The sequence below is a fragment of the Trachypithecus francoisi genome, unplaced genomic scaffold, assembly GCF_009764315.1.
Source record: "Trachypithecus francoisi isolate TF-2019V2 unplaced genomic scaffold, Tfra_2.0 Contig01440, whole genome shotgun sequence".
Lineage (NCBI taxonomy): Eukaryota > Metazoa > Chordata > Mammalia > Primates > Cercopithecidae > Trachypithecus > Trachypithecus francoisi.
In genome coordinates this window covers 6,721,255-6,744,917 of record NW_022681431.1, presented here as the reverse complement: position 1 = coordinate 6,744,917, position 23,663 = coordinate 6,721,255, and the positions used below count along the sequence as shown (strand labels likewise).

General features: G+C 44.7%; 1 protein-coding gene across 4 annotated transcripts in view; it reads right to left on the bottom strand.

Moving 5' to 3' along the window:
- SH2D4A (SH2 domain containing 4A) overlaps window positions 1-15,837 on the bottom strand; it is an 89,426-nt gene extending 73,589 nt beyond the window's left edge. For 2 of the 4 annotated variants that reach the window (XM_033226983.1, XM_033227002.1), the window contains exons 1-2: window positions 15,105-15,201; window positions 9,432-9,816 (exon numbers count right to left, since the gene is read on the bottom strand). In XM_033226983.1, coding sequence (XP_033082874.1) covers window positions 9,432-9,612 — 181 coding nt within the window. In that variant the 5' untranslated portion in view covers window positions 9,613-9,816; window positions 15,105-15,201. Of the gene's footprint in view, window positions 1-9,431; window positions 9,817-15,104; window positions 15,202-15,353 lie in introns of those variants that run through there. The other 2 variants (XM_033226974.1, XM_033226991.1) reach the window with 2 other exon arrangements.
- Window positions 15,838-23,663: the final 7,826 nt, after the last annotated feature.

Genomic DNA, 23,663 nt, shown 5'->3' with positions numbered 1-23,663 from the left:
AAAATCCCAGTTTTACCCTTGACAAGTTATGAGACCATGCATACATCAATTTATGTCTTCAAGCCTGAGTCCTTCTATAATAAACAGAGGTAAGAAAGCCCTACCTCACATGCCTGCTGGGTAACAAATGCTCAGAATGTATCATTTCCACATTCTTTATCTGAGTGGCCAATAAAGAATGCATGAATATTTCTGAGCAGATGGTGCCAGGATCAGAAAGTGATTGAGGAAGCTCTGCTCCGCATGTCAGTATATATAGGACAGACCAGGGTGGCATGTGGTAGGTGTTCAGTCAGCATTTGGAGAGAGAATGGGGAGAGACTAGGGGTGAGAAGACCAGGAGTGAGGCAGTCAGGTCCTAAACAGGGCAGGCATAGGAAAGGACAGTGTTCAAGAATATAGGAATGTTCAGGCCACTGGATTTAAGGAAGGTCTCAAAGGTGATGCCAGAGTCCTGAAACTCACTAACTGGGAACACAGCAGGGGACAGGCAGAAGTAGTGACAAGAAAATTAATTTGCTTAAGGAGTTTTAAAAAAAAAATGAGCTGTTTTTGAAGCATAGACTATGTCATTTTTACTTTTACTAGAAATCCATATGAGGACATTCAATCGGCATCTGGAATCCAGAACTGGAGTCCAGAAGTGAGACCGAGATTAGCCATGTAGACATGGGAATGACTCTATAGATGGCATCATCGAAGCCGATGATACAGATGAGCTCACAGAGAGAATGAAGCCAAGAAGAGAACCTTGGAAAAGCAGGTGCTTTATTCAGAGGGCGGAAGAAAGAGGAAGGAAAAGACAGTCCTGACTGACAATAAACAAATGAAAACATGGAGGCTTCTGATGCCCCAAATAACCAAACAGTGGAGGAAACCAGGGAGAACGTCCTGCCATGTCGCTGAGACAGGAAAGGGACAGGGCAGTGTCAAGCTCTGCTGAGATGAAGGGGAGGATGATGTACACTGAGAAAAGTCTCAGGCAGCCTCGGACTTCAGAGAGACTCATTCTAGTGACACCAGTGGGGACAGGCTACAAAGGCGGGATGGAAGGGATGGTGAGAACTGGTGCCGGCAGTCAGCGTGTGCTCTGGAGTTCATTGTGAAGAGGAAAAGGAGGATTCCGTTATTGGCTCAGCAAGTATTTACAGAGTGTCTGCTACATTCCTGGCACTGCTCCATAGACCTGAGGGACAGAAAGAGCACTTGAAGAGCACAGATGACTGAACGATTTCTTTAAGTGGGGGAAACACAGGCAGGGAGTATATACTTGGGGTGTGGGAAGAGGTGAGAGAAAGGATGTCAAGGATGATGCCCAGGGAATGCTGGACAGAAGGAGGTGCCGGCGAAGAAGAAAGTGTTGACAAGGAGGTGAGGGAAGCTCCAGTCTGGTAAGAGAAGTTGAAAATGGATACCCAGAAGCACATTTCTGCACGCAGTGTACCTCCTTAAGTGTGCTTCCTTAAGGGACATTTCAGGGAGCCTCATGGGACACACGCGTGTCTTTTCCTACTTGAATACTGCCCAGGCATTCTGGATTTTCTGTCTGCTTCACCTTAAAATTACACGCACTCTTTAATCAGAGGTGAGTGAAGGAGGGAGCTTTTTATAGCACTTCCGTTTAATTAGAGAGTTTTTCTTCCCAGTCCTTGAATCATGTTTATACACTGCAGGACTCTTCATGTTTGCTATCTTGGGGGTTTCTTGAAGAGTTTTTCTAAAACCAACTTTTCTAGAAAGGCGGGTCAGTCCTGCTCGGAACCACACCACAAAGGGACTGCCAAGTAGAGATATATCCAACTTCATTCTGCAGATAAATCTCTAAGATCTGAGAGACATTTCCCCCTGGGGCCTCCTATAACTAGGCAGTGTTGAAAAACATCAGATAAAAGTGGGGTGACACATGTCCCCGGCAAGGAGATGGCCGGGCTTGGTCCAGTCCTAGGTTGCAGTGTGATGCCACTCACTACACTGTTGTGTTGGATTAATTCCCAGGTGATGGGTACGACAGGGGCGCCTGAGGGGGAGACGTGGGCATCAGTGTGGATTAGCTCCTCAGGGGTGGTGAATGCCAGCCTCAGACTCAGCTAAGGTGGAGATCAAGGGCTAAGACTCACCTTTGCGGGGTCAGCCCTTGGTCTCCACCCCCACTGGATACAACCTGAAGGGCAATCATAGTAAAAGATGTATGTGCGAGAGGGGGAGAGGCACGCACACACATTGTCACACACACTACACACACACACACACACACACACACACACACGATGGGGGGAGAGAAAACAGAGAGAAAGCGAAGGAGAATCATGTACTTTATCCCCACAAAGAGAAGAGCAAGGACTGAGCCAACAGCTACAAAAGTGAATCAACACCGTCGGTCGGGCACGGTGGCTCAAGCCTGTAATCCCAGCACTTTGGGAGGCCGAGACGGGCGGATCACGAGGTCAGGAGATCGAGACCATCCTGGCTGACACAGTGAAACCCCATCTCTACTAAAAAAAAAAATGCAAAAAACTAGCCGGGCAGGGTGGCGGGCGCCTGTAGTCCCAGCTGCTTCGGAGGCTGAGGCAGGAGAATGGCGTGAACCCGGGAGGCGGAGCTTGCAGTGAGCTGAGATCCGGCCACTGCACTCCAGCCCGGGGGACAGAGCGAGACTCCATCTCAACTAAAAAAAAGAAAAAAAAGAGAATCAACACCAGGTCCTCCGATGAGGTAGAGGGGACAGTGGGAGCAATGTTCCATATCAACTACAGCGGCGTCTCATCAGGGCTGATGGAAACAAGGTGCCCACCCATACCAAGGTTGCTACCATGCTGGCAGACTCCCAGAAACCACGGCCACATTGTCCCAAGTGGATCTTCCTTCCCTCTGGCCTCTCCTTTGGAACACCCCAGTTCCCCTCAGCTGACCCAGAAACCAGAAGACAAATGCCTGACTGGCAGGAGCCACATCCCTTCCAACTGGTTAATGCCCAAGCCCTATCTGTCACTAATATCAGCTGAGGTGATTACTCACCTATTTTACAATGAGGAAGTTGAGGCTCTAGGAAGTTAAATAACTTGCCCAAGATCTCAGAGCCAGGAAACACTGAGACCAGAATTCAAAACCGTTCTGCATGAGTGATGGCAAGACCTGTTTAGGCCAGCTTACCTAATACAGCCCAAAATGAAATGCTTTGGAGGGTGAAAATGGAGCAACTGAAAAGGGACGCTGGGGTGGTAACCACACACAGGACCCACTGGGCAAGCGGGGATGGGAAGTCGTCATCATGTACTTTCCTGGCGCCACAGAGCAGCGGGGTGATGAAAACGCTAGGTCTAGCCCTGTATTCATTTTAATGAAGGCTGAGGCCGATTCCTATCAGAACGTCCTGAAACAATTCAAACTGTTGCTTTCCCCATTATTTCCTACATTTGTTCGCATAGGTAACCATCCTGAAGCTATTAATATCAAACTCAATGTTTAAACATTTTAATCAATGTTTATGCTCAGAGACGAGGACAGAAAGAAAGTTGGGGAACTTGCACGGCACTACAGCCCAAGGAAGCCGGGGGTGGTATAGAAATCAGAGAACCTCCACTGGAAAAGCAGATGGAAGAACTAGAAAACAGAGAGGAGATCAGTGAAACCTGCGGCTCAGGGAAGGTGAAAGGGTCCTGACAGTGTTACCCAAAAAAGATGTTCACCACGTAGCTAGGAAGTCAATCCAAGTTAAATTATAAAGCCCAGAGTTGGGAGAGCAGAGAAGTGAGGCGCAGGGCCAATAGTTCGGACAGACTTGGAGTTGAAGTGGACCTGAGTTCAAATCCTAACTCCGCCACCGACTCATGCAAATTACGTCTCTAAGTATGTTTCCTTATTTGTAACAATAAAGGGGGCAAAATTTACCCGACCAGATTCTTGTGAGGATTCAATGAAATCATATGAATACAAAACTTATGCTTGGCACATCCTGACAGACCAGTATCTCGGTAGTGGGAAATCTCTGTGGAATGGGACAGATAAAGCAAAATTCAAGGCATCAGTGACTCGGCGGGTGGGTGAGGGTCAGGGAGGAGCCAGCGTGGCTCCTGGAGTTCTGGTTTTGGTGATTGGGAACAGAGCAGTACCACTCATCATCATACAGAGTAAAAGGCAGGATCAGCAGATGCTGGAGAGAGCTGGAGTGATGCTGCTGAACTGGGTTTTGCATCAAGCCTGTGCGGCTTACAGGTCTTCTGAACGGAGGTGCTCACCAGGCAACCGACACTCTTGGTGAGAGGTCCAGCTTGGCAATCTAGGTTTGAGAGTCACTGGCATAAAGGTGATGTTTCACCTTTAAAGGTTAGAAGAGTTGCCCTAGGGAGATAATAAGAACTTTCATCTTACCCTAGGATCTGTGAACCCCTGAGAGTCTATCAATGAGCTTCGGGGAATCTGTGAACATCGTGAGATTATATACAGAATGGTGTCTCTGCATTTTCCTAGCTCTAAGCTTTCAGTAAATTTTCAAAGGAGTCTATGAGCCCCCAGCCTCATCTCAAAATCACAAACCACCAGTGCAGTGTGAGGCACCCCTGGGGAATACAGATATTCAAGGAGCAGGCAGAGAAGAAAAAGGAAAAACACAGGGAGAGAGCAAGAGGCTCATGACTGAGCAGCAACTCCAAGAGAAAGACACCAAGAGATATCATCTAGATCAGAGGCGGCGGAGGAACTGATCAAGATAAGGACGGAATCCGGCAGCTGACGCCCCTGCACTGCCAGCCCTACTGCAAGCAGTGAGCTCAAGAGGGAAAGGCAAGGAGGCAGACACTGTCAATGGCACGAACCAGTGGCTTTAACATTATTTCACAAAAATGGAAGGAAGACTTTGCATAAAGGATCTGCCCCTTGGGAACAATGAGAACGCAGCAAACAAAGTTGTACGAATCCAAGTCTGTTTCAAGGGCACACAGAGGAGCCGCTTCAGCACCATGCATGGCAACCAGATCCCAGCCCATTGCATTAGGTTTCCATCAACTTGACACAGACCCCATGAAGCAAGTGCTGGGAAACACGCTGCTAAGCGAAGGCATCTTCTCTTTGTGCTACGCAATCAAATCACCCAAAAAGAAGGGTCTGTGGCAGATTCCCGATGCGAGCATGTTTTAGATGTGTGCAAGGCACCTTCAGATCAAGTCACCGTCACTAAGCTCCAGTGAAGTCACCTTCAGACAAAAGTCACTGTCAGTAAGCTCCAGTTAAGCTCTACGTGTAGCTGATTTGTTAACAGTGCAGGCTTTGGGAGAATCTATTCCAGTTCTGTCACTTACTGTTTGCCCTGGCCAAGTTAATGAATGTCCCTGAGCTTGACTTTCCTCATCTGTGAAATGTGAATAGCAACACACACTTCAGGCTGGGCTGTGATTATTTCATGAGATCATATCCTTAAGCTCAATGCTCAGGGTCTGATACTCAGTTAAGCGTATTGAATGCTGGCTGATGCTACCATTACAGCACTGTAGAAACGTGTACCATATCCATAACTATCACTTTTCTAGTAGCCACATTAGAAAATCAAAAGGAGGCCGGATGCAGTGGCTCACACGTGTAATCCCAGCACTTCGGGAGGCCGAGGCAGATGGATCACCTGAGGTCAGGAGTTTGAGACCAGCCTAGCCAACATGGTGAAACCCCATCTCTACTCATAATACAAAAATTAGCTGGGCATGGTGGTGCACACCTGTAATTCCAGGTACTCAGGAGGCTGAGAAAGGAGAATTGCTAGAATTCAGGAGGCAGAGGTTGCAGTGAGCTGAGATTGTGCCTCTGTACTCCAACCTGGGCGACAGCAAGAGACTCTTGTCTCAAAAAAAAAAAAAAATCAAAAGGAATAGATGAAATTAATTTAAATATTTTACTTTACCCAAGATATACAAAATATTATCTATTCCATATATAAGGAATATACAATTATTAATGTGGCATTTTCTTTTCCTTCTACCAAATCTTTGAAATCTGGTAGTTTACACGTATAGCACACCTTGATCCAGACTAGCCTCATTTCCTGTGCTCAAGAGCCACATGTGGCTGGTAGTTACTGCACTGGATAGTGCGGCTGTAGACCTCTAGCTACCCCAGCAAGCAGAGGAGGTCCATAGTTCTCTCCCTAAGTATCACATTCTCCCACTACAGAAATCAGAAGTGATCTTCTCATATAGAACTAAGTTAAATTCACTTGCTGAGAGTTTTTCAGCCCCTTCTACTTCAGTCTTCAGATTACTAAAAAGTAGACAAGCTGGGCGTAGTGGCTCATGCCTGTAATCCCAGCATTTTGGGAGGCAAAGGTGGGCAGATCACTTGAGGTCAGGAGTTCGAGATCAGGTTGGCCAACATGGTGAAACCCTGTCTCTACTAAAAATACAAAAATTAGCTGGGCATGGTAGCAGGTGCTTATAATCCCAGCAAGTCACTCAGGAGGCTGAGGCAGGAGAATCGCTTAGAATCCAGGAGGCAGAGGTTGCAGTGAGGTGAAATCTCGCAGCACTGCACTGCAGCCTGGGTGACAGAGCGAGACTCTGTCTTTTAAAAAAAAAAAAAAAAAGAATATAGACAAGTTCCTGTGATGCACAATACACGACCATTTTAGTGAGGATCCCTAAACACTAAGCACAGAGGTCTGTGTATTTATAGTGAAAAATGACCAGATGGCAATGAAAGAACTTCTAAGTGATAAGCTAGAGGGTGTCAAGGAATGACAGGGGTGGCATATGATGCTTTTAATGAAATGAACAACCTTCAAAATCACCGTGTGGCTAAGAACTGCTAAGGAAAAGCAGCACTTAGCCCAGTACTAGCCAGAAAGGCAGAAGAAGGGGAGGCAGGGAACACAAGCCTTCAGGGAACAGATGCCCAATGACCTCTCAACCCACAAGGGTCACAGGCTTAGCAGGTCTGCAGCACAGATAAGCACCTCTGGCAGCACCAGCCATGACAGCATTGCTTTGGACGGTCTACGGCTTTATGTTCAAAGACAGCACAAGATGAAAGAGAAGTGATGTGATTTTAGGGGAAATGAGAGAAACTTCCTCATTTTCTGTAGTCAGAAGAGGAACTAATTTAATGCAAAATATATTTTTCCAAGTTTTCAATTTAAGGGGGTAATATACTTTTGACATGAGATATTGATAGAACTTTTACCGCATATATTAACATACTTTTCTCATGATCATTTGACAAACAAAATTAATATAGGGTTTCTGAGAGGTAGATTCAAAACTCTACAATTGAGAAATTTAAACAAAGAAACTGAAATGATTATTTTAAGTCATCACAAGGAGACCAATTCAGCAAACACGAGAAACCCAAAGTCTAACAGAGTCTGAGTCATTGACTCTAGTGGCAAGAACCCTTTGGCTGCCAGTCCCCAAGGTCACCCCATCACACTAATATATGTTATGTTCACAATGATCATGGTGCCCAGAAGACACCCAATTATATCTGAAATACTCTGACTAGAGAATCCAAGAAAGTGCATAAACCAGTTCAGAAAGACAAAAAGAGTTATGTTTCAGTTTGGCCATGTTATTTGTTGGAGAAAAAGTTATATTTTGGAGAGTGAAGAGTAATATAAACTCCAACAGAACTGGGCATCTATTGGTGGTGTAACCTTGCATATATTACTCAACTTGCCTAAGTTTCACGGCCAGGCACAGTGGCTTAGGCCTGTAATCCCAGCACTTTGGGAGGCCCAGGTGGGTGAATCGTTTGAGGTCTGGAGTTAAAGACCTGTCTGGCCAACATGGTGAAACCCCATCTCTACCAAAAATACAAAAATTAGCTGGGTGTGGTAGCACATGCCTGGAATCCCAGCTACTCGGGAGGCTGAGGCAGGAGAACTGCTTGAACCTAGGAGACGGAGGTTGCATTGAGCCAAGACTGTACCACTGCACTCTAGCGAGAGCGACAGAGTGAGACTCCATCTCAAACAAACAAACAAACAAACAAAAACAAACTTCTCGAAGTTTCATCATCTATCAAACAGGACTGTCAATGTTGACTTTGCAGAAGTTTTGTGACGGTTAGGTACTATGTACATAAACGTCCTTCACATAGTGTCTGAAACAGGAGATGTTTCATAAATAGTTGTATTGATCATAACAAGAGGAAATGATACCTTTATGTTTATTTTCTTGTCACGATAAAGGCATCATTGGAAAAAAGTTTTAATAAAAGACAGTAAAAAGTAAAGGACATTACACTGACTTCCTTTTTGAACCTGGGCATATACCAGGCATGCAAATGAGATTCATTTTCTCAATCTTTGAAACCATATGTGAATTTAAAAAGTTTTATTTTCCTAGTTTAATGAAACATGAAAAGAGATTGGTCTTGGATGCCTCTGCAAGTGACCTTGAAAAGTAGGCTGTGTTTTCACAACTTCGGTATTCACCCATGACAGATTTGGCATGTGAACAGAGGGTGGGATGTGGAGGTTAGTGAGAATGGAGTGAGTGGGGGTGGACGATGTGTGTTTTTCTGTGTCTATATGTGTATATGCTTTAAGTATTTTTTTTTTTTTTGAGACACAGTCTCACTCTGTAGGGTGGAGCCCAGAGGTGTGACTTCAGTTCAGTATGGCCTCGACCTCCTGAGCTCAAGCAATTATCCAACCTCAGCCCCCCAAGTAGTTGGGACTATAGGCATGTACCACCATGCCCAGCTAATTTTTTATTTTTCCTAGAGACAAGGTCTCACTATATTGCCCAGGTTGGTCAGAACTCCCGGGCTCAAGTGATCCTGCCACCTCGGCCACCCTAAGTACTGCAATGGCAGGGATGAGCCACTGCACCTTATCTGTTTTAAGTCTTAATGTACAAAGATTTCCTCCCTCATGGTCTCAAAAGAACCCTCTCAAACTACCAGAGAGTCCTTTGGTAATGAGGAAAAGTTTACATCTGAAAAACTCATTCACACCCAAAAATGATAGTATTATGATTCTTTTCCATACAGCAGTTCCTTATATTTTAAGAGAGGGTGTTCCCTAAAAAGATACCTCAAAGAAAAATCTCTGAGGTCTAAGAAATGTAAACACAATTGCTATAAATATATTGATATAAGAACTTTGTGTTGTGGTAGTAGAATATGAGGAACCAGTAACAATAAAGGAGATAGAAACCTTTCTTAATACCCCTCAAATCAAACCCCATAGGTGACTTTTTACTACAGCTTCAGGTTAGTCTCATTTCGAGTAAGAGATTTCCTCACAGTTATGCAACTCCATGGTAATGTTGTGTGTGTGCGTAGACTTCAAGCAGATATACTACACTACTGGATTCTCAAAAACATTTAGGATTCATCTACCAAACTGGAACTTGCACCTGCTTTGCTTGTGACTAGTTTGAAATTGTCAAAACAAGCCAGGAGTTATTCTACCAACACATTCACGGAAGAAACGTGGCTAAGTTTACCTTTCTTTGGTCTGGGTTTCACTGGCAGGGACTCCTTTCTTTCCATAGCTGCTTCTCTTTCTTTCCATCGTCGGATCTGTTCCTCTCTCATCTTGAAGAACAGGATCTGTTTCTGTTCTTCGCTGAGCTCTGCCAGTAGATCAGGATCTATGTACATCTCCGACAGTATCTGTTTCAGCATCTTTGCAGTTCTGGAGTTTTTTATACCTGTGGCAAAAGTTCCTGAAACTGGCCTTCAGGTGTCCCTCCACCTGTGCTGGCACTTGGGCGTGTCCAAAAAACTTCCCGAACAGCTCACAATCCTGGCTGACTGGCACAATAATTCTGCAAACTGGCTCCTGAGACCTGGCACCAAATGTCCTGTCCAAAATGCTGTTCACTGAACCTGCAGAGAGAAAGAGCCCGCATTCAGGCGGCGTGTTAAAATGTGTGGACGCTGGCTAGGACAGGTTAAAAAAAAAAAAAGCCAGGAGGAAATACAGTATCACTTTTCATTTCAGAGAGAAAACAGAAGAAGAAAACCTGAGGCACGCTTTCTTAAGAGTTTGTGTAACTTCTATCCTATAATTTCTAAAGATACTTTGTCAAAAAAAAGAAAACAAACCCTAACTTTATACAGGTCAATCTCAGGGAAACAAAAAAAAGTTCACAGAGGTTTGTCCTGCTCCCAACCAAGCAAACACATTATTACCCCAGAGCCTAACAAACCACCAACTGTGTGGCTGAAAAAAGAAAGGAAAAAAAAGGTCACAGGAAGAAATTAAAAGGCTCTCTGCAAAGTACCTATTTCAAAAGAAAACACCATTTTTGAGATGTCACAGAGTAACTCACCCCAAACCAAACCAAAATAGAGCCATGTTCAAGGAAGAAAAAGGAAGAAATAAAAACTAGATCACCATGCAATTTCTGCCATTTCCCTAAAAAGTAGCATTAAATAAACATAATTATGTACTTTACTCTTCACAAAAGGATAATGTAATTTCCAGGCAACCTACTAGAGCCATGAAAATCAGGGCAGGTGCAAGAGAGAACATCTGTCTACATTCTGGAAGGTCACCGAGTTTTAGGTGTGCTTTTTCCAGATAACCCAGTTTAATAAAATCTAAACGGACAGACCAGATAAACTAGCGGGATGAAGAGGTCATTAGGTTCATAACAAAGGATCCTTGATTTATATGAGTTGACTGCATGGCTCCTTGAAAGAGAAACCATAAATCGAGCGTGCACAGTGGCCTCCTAGAGGTTCTCCTGGGGTTGGAAATCCCACTGAGGTTTCATTCTACTTCCTACATCTCTATTTGGTTGGCTTAAAAATATCACCACACTGTCATACTTTTTCTCTCTATTTTTAAACAATTTCTAAGTCTCATAAACCATCATACTTTTGTAATCAGAAGGAAACTATGTAAATATTTCTATTCTGGAAAACAAGACTTTGGATTCGATGTAATAAGATGTAAGGAAAAAAACTTACTACAACTTTTCAGAATCACATGTGTCCTAAGAAACTGACCAATAGACTAGGCATGGTGGCTCACGCCTGTAATCCCAGCACTTTAGGAGGCCGAGGTGGGTGGATCACGAGGTCAGGAGTTCGAGACCAGTCTGACCAACATAGTAAAACCCCATCTCTACTAAAAAAAACAAAAAATACAGAAATTAGCCAGGCGTGGTGGTGGGCACCTGTAATCCCAGCTACTCGGGAGGGTGAAACCGGATCGCTTGAACCCGGGAGGCAGAGATTGCAGTGAGCTGAGATCACGCCACTGCATTCCAGCCTGGGTGACAGAGAGAGACTCTATCTCAAAAAAAAAAAAAAAAGAAAAGAAAAGAAAAGAAAAGAAAAAATAAGAAATTGACCAATAATTTGTTGTTTATAGTAACACCTCAATAATGTTACTACCTTGCCATGTGCTCTCAAATATCTTGTTTCTCCATACTATGTTCAAACACTCTTAAACTTTAGACAAGTCACTTAGCTATATAATGGCCATCGTAGTGTTGGTTTCTCTTTGTTCACCTTGTCATTGATACAGCTAGATTTGTAATGCTCCTCTCACCACCTGGGGGCCTCCTTCAGCTTCCTGTCTTCCTCCTCTTCCTTGCAAAGTTGTTCCCTGACGTACATCTGTCTTTTGAGACGAGCACACTCAATAGCTAGGCTACCACAGAGTGGTGTGCATACGCAGCACTCAGATTCGCTGACTGTTCATTGCAAAGCCAGGCCCTTGATGAAACTACACCTATCCCTACTGACTGCAACCTATCATCTCGGCAGCATTCAACTACCTGAATTCAAATGGAACCAAATATTAAGAGAAAACTTTTAAAGGACTAAAAGTAACGTCACACCCCCTCCCAGGTCCCCTTGCTAACTTTGTATTTTGCATGGAGATACCCTTAAAGGCTTGAACAGTCAAAAAAATTGATGTCTTGTAATGATTTCTTGACTTTTTGTTTCTAGCAGCTTCTGAAAGGGTGGAGCCAATGAAATCCACAAGCTCCAAGATAAAGTGGTAAGAAACAACATGGAATGACTCCTTGACATTCCAGTAAATGTCTTTATGTTCTGTGGTTGGCTTTCCCAGAAATCACACATGGCAGAAAATGAACAGTTCAGTTAGGGTTGAGACTTCTGCTCTGTTCCCCATTTTGAATGTGGTGAGTTCTATTCAAGGCGTGGGTAGAGCCTAAAATCTAAAACCCTTAAAGCGCCAAAGTCACATTCCTACTGTCTCCCCCACCCTGCATATTCCTGATAAGTGTTAGCTGATAACACAGCTAATACTTCTTGTACCAGGCACCATCTTAATTAAGCACTTTACCTGTGTTAACTCGCTTAATCTTCATAATAACCCTTCGAGTCCAGCCCATCACTACGCTCATTTCTCAGATTAGGAAGACAGAGCACAGGTCAGCAGCTGGTAAGCGGCAGAGCCGGGCAGTCCAGCTCTAAGTCAGCTTCACTGTAATCCACAGCACAGAGGCCTTTTTGTGAGTTTATTTGTGTGCCCAGAATCAGAACAGCAGGATGTGGTACCATGTATGAAATTTCAGAATGGAAGCCAGCAAATTCCTGCAGCAACAGAAATGCTGAACTGATGGTGCTTGACAGAGGGCAGAAGCCTCATCCTGGTCCACTGTAGCTAAGCTTAGGGGACGCCAGGTGAACACACCCCAGCCAGGAAGGACAGAAAAGAACCGACTGCCACACTGGCCCAGGTGTGGACATTGTTTACCCACGTATTCACCAGACACCTAGTCCCCTCCACTTCCCCTTGCACTTAGTCATCCACTTCATCTCCACAATTTCCCCTTCCAAACAAACACTAAGAACAGTGCAAACAGCACAGCCTCTCACATGTGCAAGGAGGTTCACGGCACCTCTGTGATGAAATGCTCATACTGTTTCCATTTTTATGTTGTTTTGTTTTGCTTTTTATAGCAAACGTCGATTTCTAACATTAAAATTAACTAGTTCATCTTGAAGGAAAGACACTGGTTTCCTTGTGCCTCCAAGAATATTTGGGAGGCCCAGCCAACAACCATCTGTGGTCAGGTCGTTGAAGATGTGACCATTCTGCGGCTGCTGAATGGTACTGATGTAAATCACCTGTCCCCTCACCCCCAACTCCCATCCCCTAACCCCCACCCCAAGGCTTTCTCAGACTCCAACTCAAGCTCAGCATAGTGCACCCAAGACACCCAGAGGCACTCCAGCCTCAACTCCCAGCTCCGCCTCTAATGAGCAGTGTGGCTGTCACCTCGCCTCCTCGGGACTCAGTTTCCTCATCTGTGAAATGAGGGCTGGTTCAGTCTGCGACTCCTAATGTGTGGGTATGTGACATAATCTACTGTGAAGTGAAGGAGCCTGGTGGAGCCACGATAGAAGAAATAGAAATGAGGAAATTAACTAACCAGGGTTTTCCCACTTTCACTCCCTGACGAGGACAAATAATCATTGCTGATACGGATTCAAACGCACAGGACTTTCCCATACTATATCAAGGGCAGCAAACCTCCAATTATTCAAGATCCAACAAAGGAATAGCTCAGCTAACACAGCACCTTTCTTAAAAGAGAGAAATGAGAAGCAGCAAGCCCACACTTGCCATTTATTCTGAACGCCAATTGCTAAAGGATCAGAGAATCTGTTGTTTTCCATAATATCATAGATTTGACCTGATTCTCACACCTTCACAGTGTTCTACAATACAACTGTCTTTTGGATAACTCTGATACCTAAACAAAATAAAAAATTTAAAAGGCCTAAAATACAGCCTAAATCATAAAAATAGTAGGCCAGGCACAGTGGTTCAAAATATAATCCCAATACTTTGGGAGGTGGATGTGGGTAGATTGCTTGAGCTCAGGAGTTCAAGACCAGCTTGGGCAACATGGCAAAACTCCATATCTACACAAAATATAAAAATTAGCCAGGTGTGGTGATCCACACCTATAGTCCCACCTACCTGGGAGGCTGAGGTGGGAGGATCACTTGAGCTGGAGAGTTTGAGGCTGCAGTGGGCCAAGATCGCACCACTGCACTACAGCCTGGGTGACAGAAGGAGACCCTGCCTCAAAAATGAAAAACATTAGGTCGGTGCAAAAGTTAGTGTTTTTTTATGGCCAAAATAAATAAATAAATAAATAAATAACTGCGGTTTTTGCTGTAAAAACCACAACTACTTTTGCACTCACCTAATAAAATAAAAAATAAAAGTATCGTGGTATGGACGGTGTAACTATAACATTAACAATACAGCTTGAATTCTAATTCTTTTAAAACAGCCAGCTCTGTGGTCCAGCTTTGTTTTCTTATTCACACTTTATCTTATTCATCTACCAGCAACTGAGCCGTTTTTGAGGATGAAACACATTAGCAGAGATGACAGCAATTTGGCAAGTTTTGTAAATATATACTATTCTTCAGAAATGTGAGGCTACTGTACACACAGACTTAGTATACATAGAAAATTCCACTCATATGCCAGATCTATGCCCCTGTATGCTTTCCACTTATTTATTCACTATTTTAAAATAATGGTACCCAAGTCGTTGTTTCTATTAAACCAGCAAACAAATAAAAGCCTTTTGGGCGATGAGGAGCATCTGTTTGAAAGGGGGAGGTGCCACGCTTGCTGTTTCTCTAAGCTCCCTGGGAAGGGAAAGACAACTCAGAAAACCTACAAACTGTCGCTCCTTCCGGTGCCCGCGTAACCCCCGAGTCCAGGAGCGGGCAGGGGCACCGCTTGGTTGAGACCACTGGGCACCCGGTCTGGGTCTGGGCCAGCCCCGCCGCTGCAGCCCCAGGGAGGCGGCGCTGCACGGGCCTCCGCGCGCGCCCTGACCCCACTTGGGGGCGCCCCTGGGTGCCGGCGCGCGGGGAACGCGCTGCCGGGGTGCTGCGCCGGCTGCCACCGTTTCCCGGGACTTCCCTCTTGGAAGATCTCCAGGCGCAGGTCGAGGACGTGCTCCTGCTAGGAGTCTGGAAACTCCAGGCCAGCCCGGACCCTCCCGGGGCCTGCACTCCCCGCGGTTGGAAGCACGGGCCGCGTGTCCCCGCCGGATCCCAGAACTTCCCCGAAGGTCCTCAGCTCCGGCAGACCCTCTCCCTCGAAGATCCCCCCGCCACCCCTTGCAAGCCCCCAGACCCCGGGGACCGCCGCTCACCTAGCCAGCGGCTCCAGTCACCGGACACCGGACACCGGATACCCGCCGCAGCCGCTCTCGCCGCCCAACCCCGCACCTGAGCCCGCCCCGAGCGCCGCGAAGGGGTGGAGGCGGGGGTCAGGCTTCCGCCCGCCCGCTCCGGCCCCTGCGCCTCCCATGCACCCCTGCAACCCCCGAGGAAATTCCCTTCCCCCTACTCCCACTCCATGCACACTCTCGCCAAAGCCTCTCCCCAACCCCAGCACCTACCAGTGCTGGGCGCCCCTGGGCAGGGTGGCCCGATCACCCGCCACTTCCACTTGGCCGCCAGAAGCCGTCGGGGAAGAGAGGGAGGGAAAGGCAGAGGCGTCCCAAGCGGCGCAGGCGGGCTGAGCAAATACTCTGACCCGGACGCCAAACAGCTCCTGCAGCCGGCCCGCCCGCGCCGCCCCGCCGCGCCCACATGCCGGGGTGACTGGCGGGGCGCGATCGCGGCCCCACCCGGGCGCCTGGAGGCTCTCCAGGGACAATCGTCGGCGAGGCTGCGTGGCCTGCGCATCTCGGGCCGCCTGGTCTGCGCGCTGTCCCCGAGCTGCGGTAGTCCGGGGTAGCCTTGCTCCTCTCCTCTCTTAGTTCGTGGGACTGGGATCTGCAGTCTATGATCTCTTGGAGACTGCAGGACTTAGATTAAATCAGCAGGTCTGGGCCTTTCCACGTTTCAGAGCTCGGGGTTCCATGCGAGGTGGAGGGTAGGAGGGTGCGCAGGCCCCACTTGTTCACTCGGCTTGGGTGCCGCAGGCCAAGGCGGCTCTAGTGCTTTTTTCTTTCTTTCTTTCTTTTGTTGACATTAAGTAAATGATCAAACTCTTTGGCGCTTGTCGGTACAGGTGTGGCTTTGTAGGACAAGATGAAGGACGGAAAAGGCTGGGAAGGAGACCGCAGTCAACACAGACGGGGAGAAAATGAAAGAAAACTGGGGGAAAAATTAAGATGCTGAAAGGAGTCTTGTGGATTGCAACAAGAATAGGTTGGATTGGGGCCTGGAGACATCAGGGAGGAGCTGACAGTCCACAGTTAGAGGAAATCTTGGAGGAAAATTCAGCGGAAGCAGAGTGGAAAGGCATTTCCACTGGAGGGCATTTTCCATCCTAGAGGAGTATGTGGAAGAAAACCGCCTGCTTTGGTGAACCCCAGATTTTATGTGTTGGGAGAAATGTAATAAACAGTAAACACCAGTAGTCCTCTCCACAGACTACCTGACCTCTTCAGGAGCCTGACCTGCTGGGTTCAAACATAAAACTTCATTCCCCGCCTTTACAAACTGCAGAAGCTATGCAAAGTCACATCAAGCCTCGGGGTAGGCGGCATTATCAGGAAACAAGACCCAGCTATTTAGGAACCATTCCAGGTATCCCATCAGGGAGGAATTTCTGGTCTAAGGCTTAGTTCCTACTGCAGTTTAAATGATAGCCTATGGGGTGCTTTAGGCTGGAGTGGGATTGGCCCCTGGAAAGCTACTATGGCGAGGTCAAAATGAATCCTAGCCCTGCATGGATGGATCGGTTAACTATACAGGGTGGTTTATCTGGAAAACTCCCACAGGACACTGTGACAGCCAGTTACCTTTCTCATACCCAGTCTCTCTCCAGGTCCTGACAAGTCCTTCCTTATAATAGCTCTGTCACTGTGCTACTAACCTCTGTACCTCAATTTCTTCCTCTGGATAGAGTGTCTGCCTCCGTAAGTTGTTAAGAGGGTTAAATGAGATACCACATGCAAAAGGATTAGAACAGCTCTTGGCATGTGGTGAGTGTTCAAACACATTTGCTCAGATCAGTTCATATCACATTAAGGTACTATAATTCCAGGTTCCTGCTATCTCACCCTAGGCTATGGGTTCTGCCCACCATGCCACCTACATTCCAAGTCATTCCCAGGGATCCCGTCTTCCTGGTATTCACACCCTTGCATAGCTCCCTGCCACTTTGTAAAGGTTGGTTTGCATGACCAATAGAACCCGGCAGAAGTGACGATGGTATGCCACTTCAGAGATTAGGTAACGAAACACCTTGGAGCTTCTATCTTGAAAGAATGTTAGCAGCCCAAAGGAACACACACTACACACAAATAGCACAATCAACTCAGAACTCAGACTCTTCCCTTTTCTCTCTGCTCCTTTCCATCCTTCTTGTCTCATGCCTCTTTCCTGTATGTGCCATGATCTCTTCTTCTCTTATTTCTATAGTTTCTTCTCCATCCTCTTCACTTGGTCTCCCCTCACCTCTACCACATCCTCTTTTTGTTCTCTTTCTCCTGACTCCTGGAATTTCCTCTTTTAATTGGCATGGTCTGGAAGAGAAAAGGTAGATGTTTTTCCCTTAATTTCAAAAGTAGACAATACGAACTTTTTTTTTTTTTTTGAGATAGAGTTTCACTCTTTTTGCCCAGGCTTGGAGTGCAGTGGTGTGATCTTGGCTCACTGCAACCTCCGCCTCCTGGGTTCAAGTGATTCTCCTGCCTCAGCCTCCTGAGTAGCTAGGATTATAGGTGCCTGCCACCACTCCTGGCTAATTTTTTTTTTTTTTTTTTCAGTAGAGACAAGGTTTCACCATGTTAGCCAGGCTCATCTCGAACTCCTTACCTCAAGTGATCTGCCCACCTTGGTCCCCGCAAAATGCTGGGTTACATGCATGAGTCACTGCACCCAGCCAAGAATGTTTTATAATGCTCTAAAAAGAATCGGGTGGCCTATTACTTGTGGGATCGTCAATTACTTTTTCCCCCGCTTTGGGCCAGTACTCTCAGAAGAAAACATTTCCGCCTCCATGATGTAGGATGTGTCATAGGGAGGAATGTGGGGAGGAATGCTGACAGGGGCTAACTACTCACTACTCACAGACATGGAACATGGTGGCACCAACACATGTGTTCAGGAATGCCCTGGTGCAGTGTTCACTGCCAGAACTCAAAGAGAAAAGCTAAATATCTATTTATCGGTTACTAATATTTTTAATTTGTCATTTATTCATAGTAATGAATACCATGAAGCAAATAGCCTACATTTTAATGGATGTGTTCCTTGGCCTTCGTTTTAGAATGTTGCTTAGGAGCCCTGCTGCCCAGTACTGTCAAGTAAAATGGCATAGCATGGCACTTGTACAACTATGGGTGGGCAGAGGACAAGCGGGATATCACTATGTGTAAGGCGCCCCCAGAGCTGTGTAACACTGCCAGCCCTATTGTTGCCAGAAAGACAGGATAATCCACTTTGCACTTTTTCTAAGTGAAAGATTAATCTTTAATTTCTACAGACAATGAAAATTACCTTCATACGTTTTCTTTATAAAATAGAATATTTTTCCTGTCATATTTTATGATCAGCATCAGAAACCTCAACCACTTTTTAACTGTTAAAGCAGTTATTTACTTGTTTCGCAATGAATGTAATGTACTTATGAAAGAAAAATACAAAAACATTTAAACTTTACTAAAAACTGATCAAATCTCAAAATAAATCTCAATCAGTTCATCAGCCATTAAAAGTATATTGAGGGTCTGCTATGTTTTCAGCTCTCTGTGAGCAGTTAGATTTGATTTTGAACTATTTTCATTTGTGTATGGTTCTGTGTGGGCCTTTATTTCTTCATCTTCATAAACACCAAGATAAATTATTGGTCTTTACATTCATCTTTGAATCAATTACATTACTGTAATTTTTAATGATTTTCCAAGAGTTACCTTTATGGAGTTCTTTCTTTAAAATCCACACTCGGAGTTGCTAATTAGACATTTCTGGTTTCATATATATATATATATATTTATTTATTTTAGACGGAGTCTTGCTCTGTCACCAGGCTGGAGTGTGGTGGCACGATCTCGCCTCACTGCAACCTCCACCTACCGGATTCGAGTGATTCTCCTGCCTCAGTCTCCCGAGTAGCTGGGACTACAGGCGCATGCCACTACGCCTGGCTAATTTTTTTGTATTTTTAGTAGAGATGGGATTTCTCCATGTTGGTCAGGCTGGTCTTGATCTCCTGACCTCGTGTTCCGCCCACCTCAGCCTCCCAAAGTGCTGGGATTACAGGTGTGAGTCACCATGCCCAGCAGTTTCTTACATTTCTGTAATACAGTGACAAGCAGCCTGTGGCTCAGAGAACTGCTGACTTAAAACTTACAGGTGAAATTGGACAGTCACTATCCAAATGATATGGGACATCTGCAGTGGCCTATGGTAACCAGTGCTTTTTGACGGGTCAAAGCTCTGAGAAAGAGCGGCAGCAAACTTTTTCTAGTATTCTGGTGTTCCTTGGATCTTCCCAGGCAGTTTTCAGAAGGTCTACTAGACTCATAAAATCAAATCTCATCTCTTTCTTGGACCAGATTCAGAAATGGGTTTCCATTTCCTAGCTTCTCTCTTACATGAAATATTTGCAAAAAGTGCACAAATCCCTTTTAGTTTTATAAGGATTTTCTGCAAATGAGTACAGGGGTTCTCAAGTACATATTAAAATAATCCAGGGAGATTTTCTTTGTAACATTTGCCTCTTTGTCCGCTCCTCCAAGGAGTTATTTGATTGGGATGGGATGGAGTGCAGATATCAGCATTTTTTCAAAGCATCCAAGGGGATACTAATGTGTGGCTAAGATTGAGAGCCACTAAAATATATGGAAATAAAGCTATTTGGCTATGAGAAATGTTGAAAAAGTAGTAATGGCACTTCCTGGACTTTACTGAAACATACATAAGACTAGATAGTCATCTTCTTGATTCTGGTCTTTGAGTGAGTTCCTAAAGTTAGTCTGAGATGGACTTTCCACCAAACCCAGCCTGTCATTTAATAGGATGGGAATGAAATGAGATGCATAAGATGACAGTGTCTGGCTTATTACTGGAGGCCCAACATACGTAAGTTTTGCTTCTTTCCTTCCTTTCACTTTTTCCTGGTTTTGAAACCCCCAACATTCCCTCTGGCCCTTTAGTTGAGGAAGGCATTTCCCTCTTTGGCACCAAAGTCTCGCCCACTCCCACACATACCCCATGCATGGCTCCAAGTGTCCTCCAGATTTCTCTAACTGGAAGTTGAAGTTCATTCTGCCCTTGGGTAAAGTAAGACACTTTGCCTCTTCTCCTAAGCATATGTTTGAATAAGAGCCAGCTTATGGCCTCTTTGATAAGTGCCATTGTTTAAGTTTGAAAGAGTTGGTTTTGACTGGTGTGTTGGTATTTTAAGGATAATTAAATGTGTACAACCCCCAGTATAGTTTCTAGTGGAAGGGCATGGCCCATAGGTGACTGATCATTCTATACAAATAGAGAAAGAAATATGAAAGAGAGTAGCTCCCTGGACTCTTTGGAGAGAGGGTTCTAGATTCATAGAAATTATATAGCCACAATCACCAATTTAAACATCACAGAACTAGTCAGTGGCATACAGAATCAAAATAAAGACTTTCTGATGCATAATCTTTACATAGTTACTACACTGCATTCAGTTAACTAGCTCATTTACCTTACTGAATTCGGGAATGAAAGCGAAGCAAGCCACCATCAGATCTCTCCCCTAACAGACAGCACCTATGTCTCTTGATGGAGAGCAGATGGGACCTACCTCCAAGGCTGCACTGGTTCGTGGCCGGCTGGTGTACAGGACTCAGCTCCAGTTTCTACTCTCAGTCCTGGGCTCAGAGTTGAAGACCTGCAAGTCACACACAAGGTTTTGAGCCTAAATAAAGCAACTCCTCTTCTTTTTTTTTTTTAAGACAAGGTTTTGCTCTATTGCCCAGGCTGGAGTGCAGTGGCTTGATAACTGCTCACTGTAGCCTCAACCTCCCAGGCTCAAGGGTTCCTCCCAAGTAGCTAGGACCACAGGCATGTGCCACCAGGCCTGGCCAATCTTTTATTTTTTGTAAAGATGGAGTTTTGCCATGTTGGCCAGCCTAGTCTTGAACTCCTGGCCTCAAGCGATCCTCCCACCTCAGCCTCCCAGAGTACTGGATTACTGGTGTGAACCAGCACACACAGTGTATGAGTCATCTTAAGTACAATAAGAAGGTATTGATGGAACAATCAAACAATTCCAAGTGGTTTTTTTTAGATCAAATTCTGACCCAGAGAGGAAACATAAAGAAAAAAGGAAGAAGAAAATGAGAAGAGACAGAGGAATCAATACCAGTAGGATAAAAAGAATGGAGGAGATGTTAAAAAAGAAATGTGTAATATAGTTGATTTTATAAGTGAGCTTCACTTTGGTACGTTCCTGTGGAGTCTCAAATCCACACTTCTTTTTAATGGAGAAATGGTTCACACAAGAGAGAAAGGAAGAATGCCTCTGGGCTTCAGAAATTGTCTTGAGAGTCTTTAGTGAAAGAATTCCTGCCCAATACTGAACTTAAAAGCATAAATTTCATTGTTAGTTTTGCTATGTGGCAAGCAGCGTTTTCAAATTGTTTGAATACAGAGTCTCATTAAATGCCCAGGAACAAAAGACTCCAATCTTACTTTTTTTTTTTTTTAAGTCAGTATTTCCTAGTCAGATTCCAAGGAAGAAACATGTCACTAAAGATTTAGACGACACTTAATGCTCCGATACTGTTTCTGGTCCTCTAAGTGAGCTATAAATGATAATGACACCATAAATCTGTGCAGATTAACTTCGCGAAGAACTTTCAGGCTATTACTTCCTTCTGTCTTCATAATATGTTTGGTGAGGTGGGCCCTTGTTATCATCAGTTGACACACAAGGACACTTGAGTACAGGGAATATCAGTGACTTGCCTAGGTTTACATAGTAACTTGGGCAGCGAGGGAACCAAGGTTGGGACTCAAGACCTCTGACGTGCAGTCCAAGGCTCTTTCTGCTATATCATGCTGTCCCCAGCACACCCTCATCTCCCCAGTTACATTGCTTGTATCAGGAAGACTGGAACTTAACCTCATTATATTTCTGTTCCCAGAGCCTAGCTCGGTGCTTGGTATACAGTAAGTACTTAATATACGTTTGTTGAACAAATGAATGCATCTAAATTTGGGTTAGCCCAGAGAGAGCCAGAGCCTTCCTGATTAACTTGAGTAAGCTCATTTTTGGAAATTAAGCCTAAGTGGCTTTGTAACTTAATAGCTATCAGTATGTTCCATCTAATACCTTAACTTCAGGCATGGTTCCTGTAGCTTGAGTGTTCTGAGATGAGATGCTATTCTGTATAAAAGGAGGAGGTGATTTCATGGAGATCAGGTTATTATCCTGTCACAGAATCATACGCTTTTATTTTATTTTATTTATTTTTCTTTTTTTTGAGACTGAGTCTCACTCTGTCACCCAGGCTGATGTGCAGTGGCACAATCTTGGCTCACTGCAACTTTTGCCTCCTGGGTTCAAGCAATTCTAATGCCTCAGCCTCCCAAGTAGCTGGAACTACAGGTGTGTGCCACCACACCTGGCTACTTTTTGTATTTTTGGTAGAGACAGGGTTTCACTATATTGGCTAGGCTGGTCTCAAACTCCTGACCCCAGGTGATCTGCCTGCCAAAGTGCTGGGATTACAGGCGTGAGCCACCGTGGCCAGCGTCAGCCACCACGTCCTACCTATTTTTATTTTCTCTTGAAGTTTCATTATTTTTCAAGTTATCATTCATTACATGCAGTGATATATGTATCTTTTATACCTAAAACGTGAGTGATACTGATTTGAGTAACCATTGTGTTGAAATATAGCATTTCTAGAACTCTGACACAGAGTGATTAGTGTTTACATGATTCATCTTACAATTTTAGTAATATACCATCTTGAATTATTATTCGATCATTTCATTATTCTTGATTCCCCAACTAGATTATAAGTTATTTTAGACCAAGACTGATGTATTTATTTTATTTATTGTATATTCACCTCATGCCTAATGAAGGACTGACTGCACAAAGATGAATTTCTGAGTGTCTAAATCAAAAAATGCAGAATTCTCTCGACGCTTTAGAGTAGTTTGAAAATGTTCGTAAGAATTTTCTTTTCCATTTATATTGATCCAACTTAACAAATACTATAGTTAGAATGAAATGTTTTATTAAATTCTTCAGTCTTTCATAAGAGTAATATATATACATACACATATATATGTATATGTGTGTGTGTATATAAATATATATATAGAGAGAGAGAGAGAGAGTTTTGTTTTGTTTTGCTTTGTTTGAGACAGAGTCTCACTCCCATTTCCCCACTGGAGTGCAGCGGCACAACCTGGGCTCACTGTGGTCTCAACTTCCCAAGCTCAGATGATCCTCCCACCTCAGCCTCCCAAGTAGCTGGGACCACAGGCATGTACCAATAGGCCCAGCTAATTTTTGTACTTTTTGTAGAGACGGGGTTTCGCCGTATTGCCCAAGCTGCTCTGGAACTCTTGAGGCTCAATGGATCTGCCCGCTTTGGCCTCCCAAAGTACTGGGATTACAGGCATGAGCTGCTGTGCCTGGCCAATAGTTACATATTTTTATAACAAAACTTTTTTTTTTCCTAGGGCAAACAATATCGATAGAAGTGAGGGTGCTACTTCTAGGATCTGTGAGTTAAAAAGTCACACGTGGC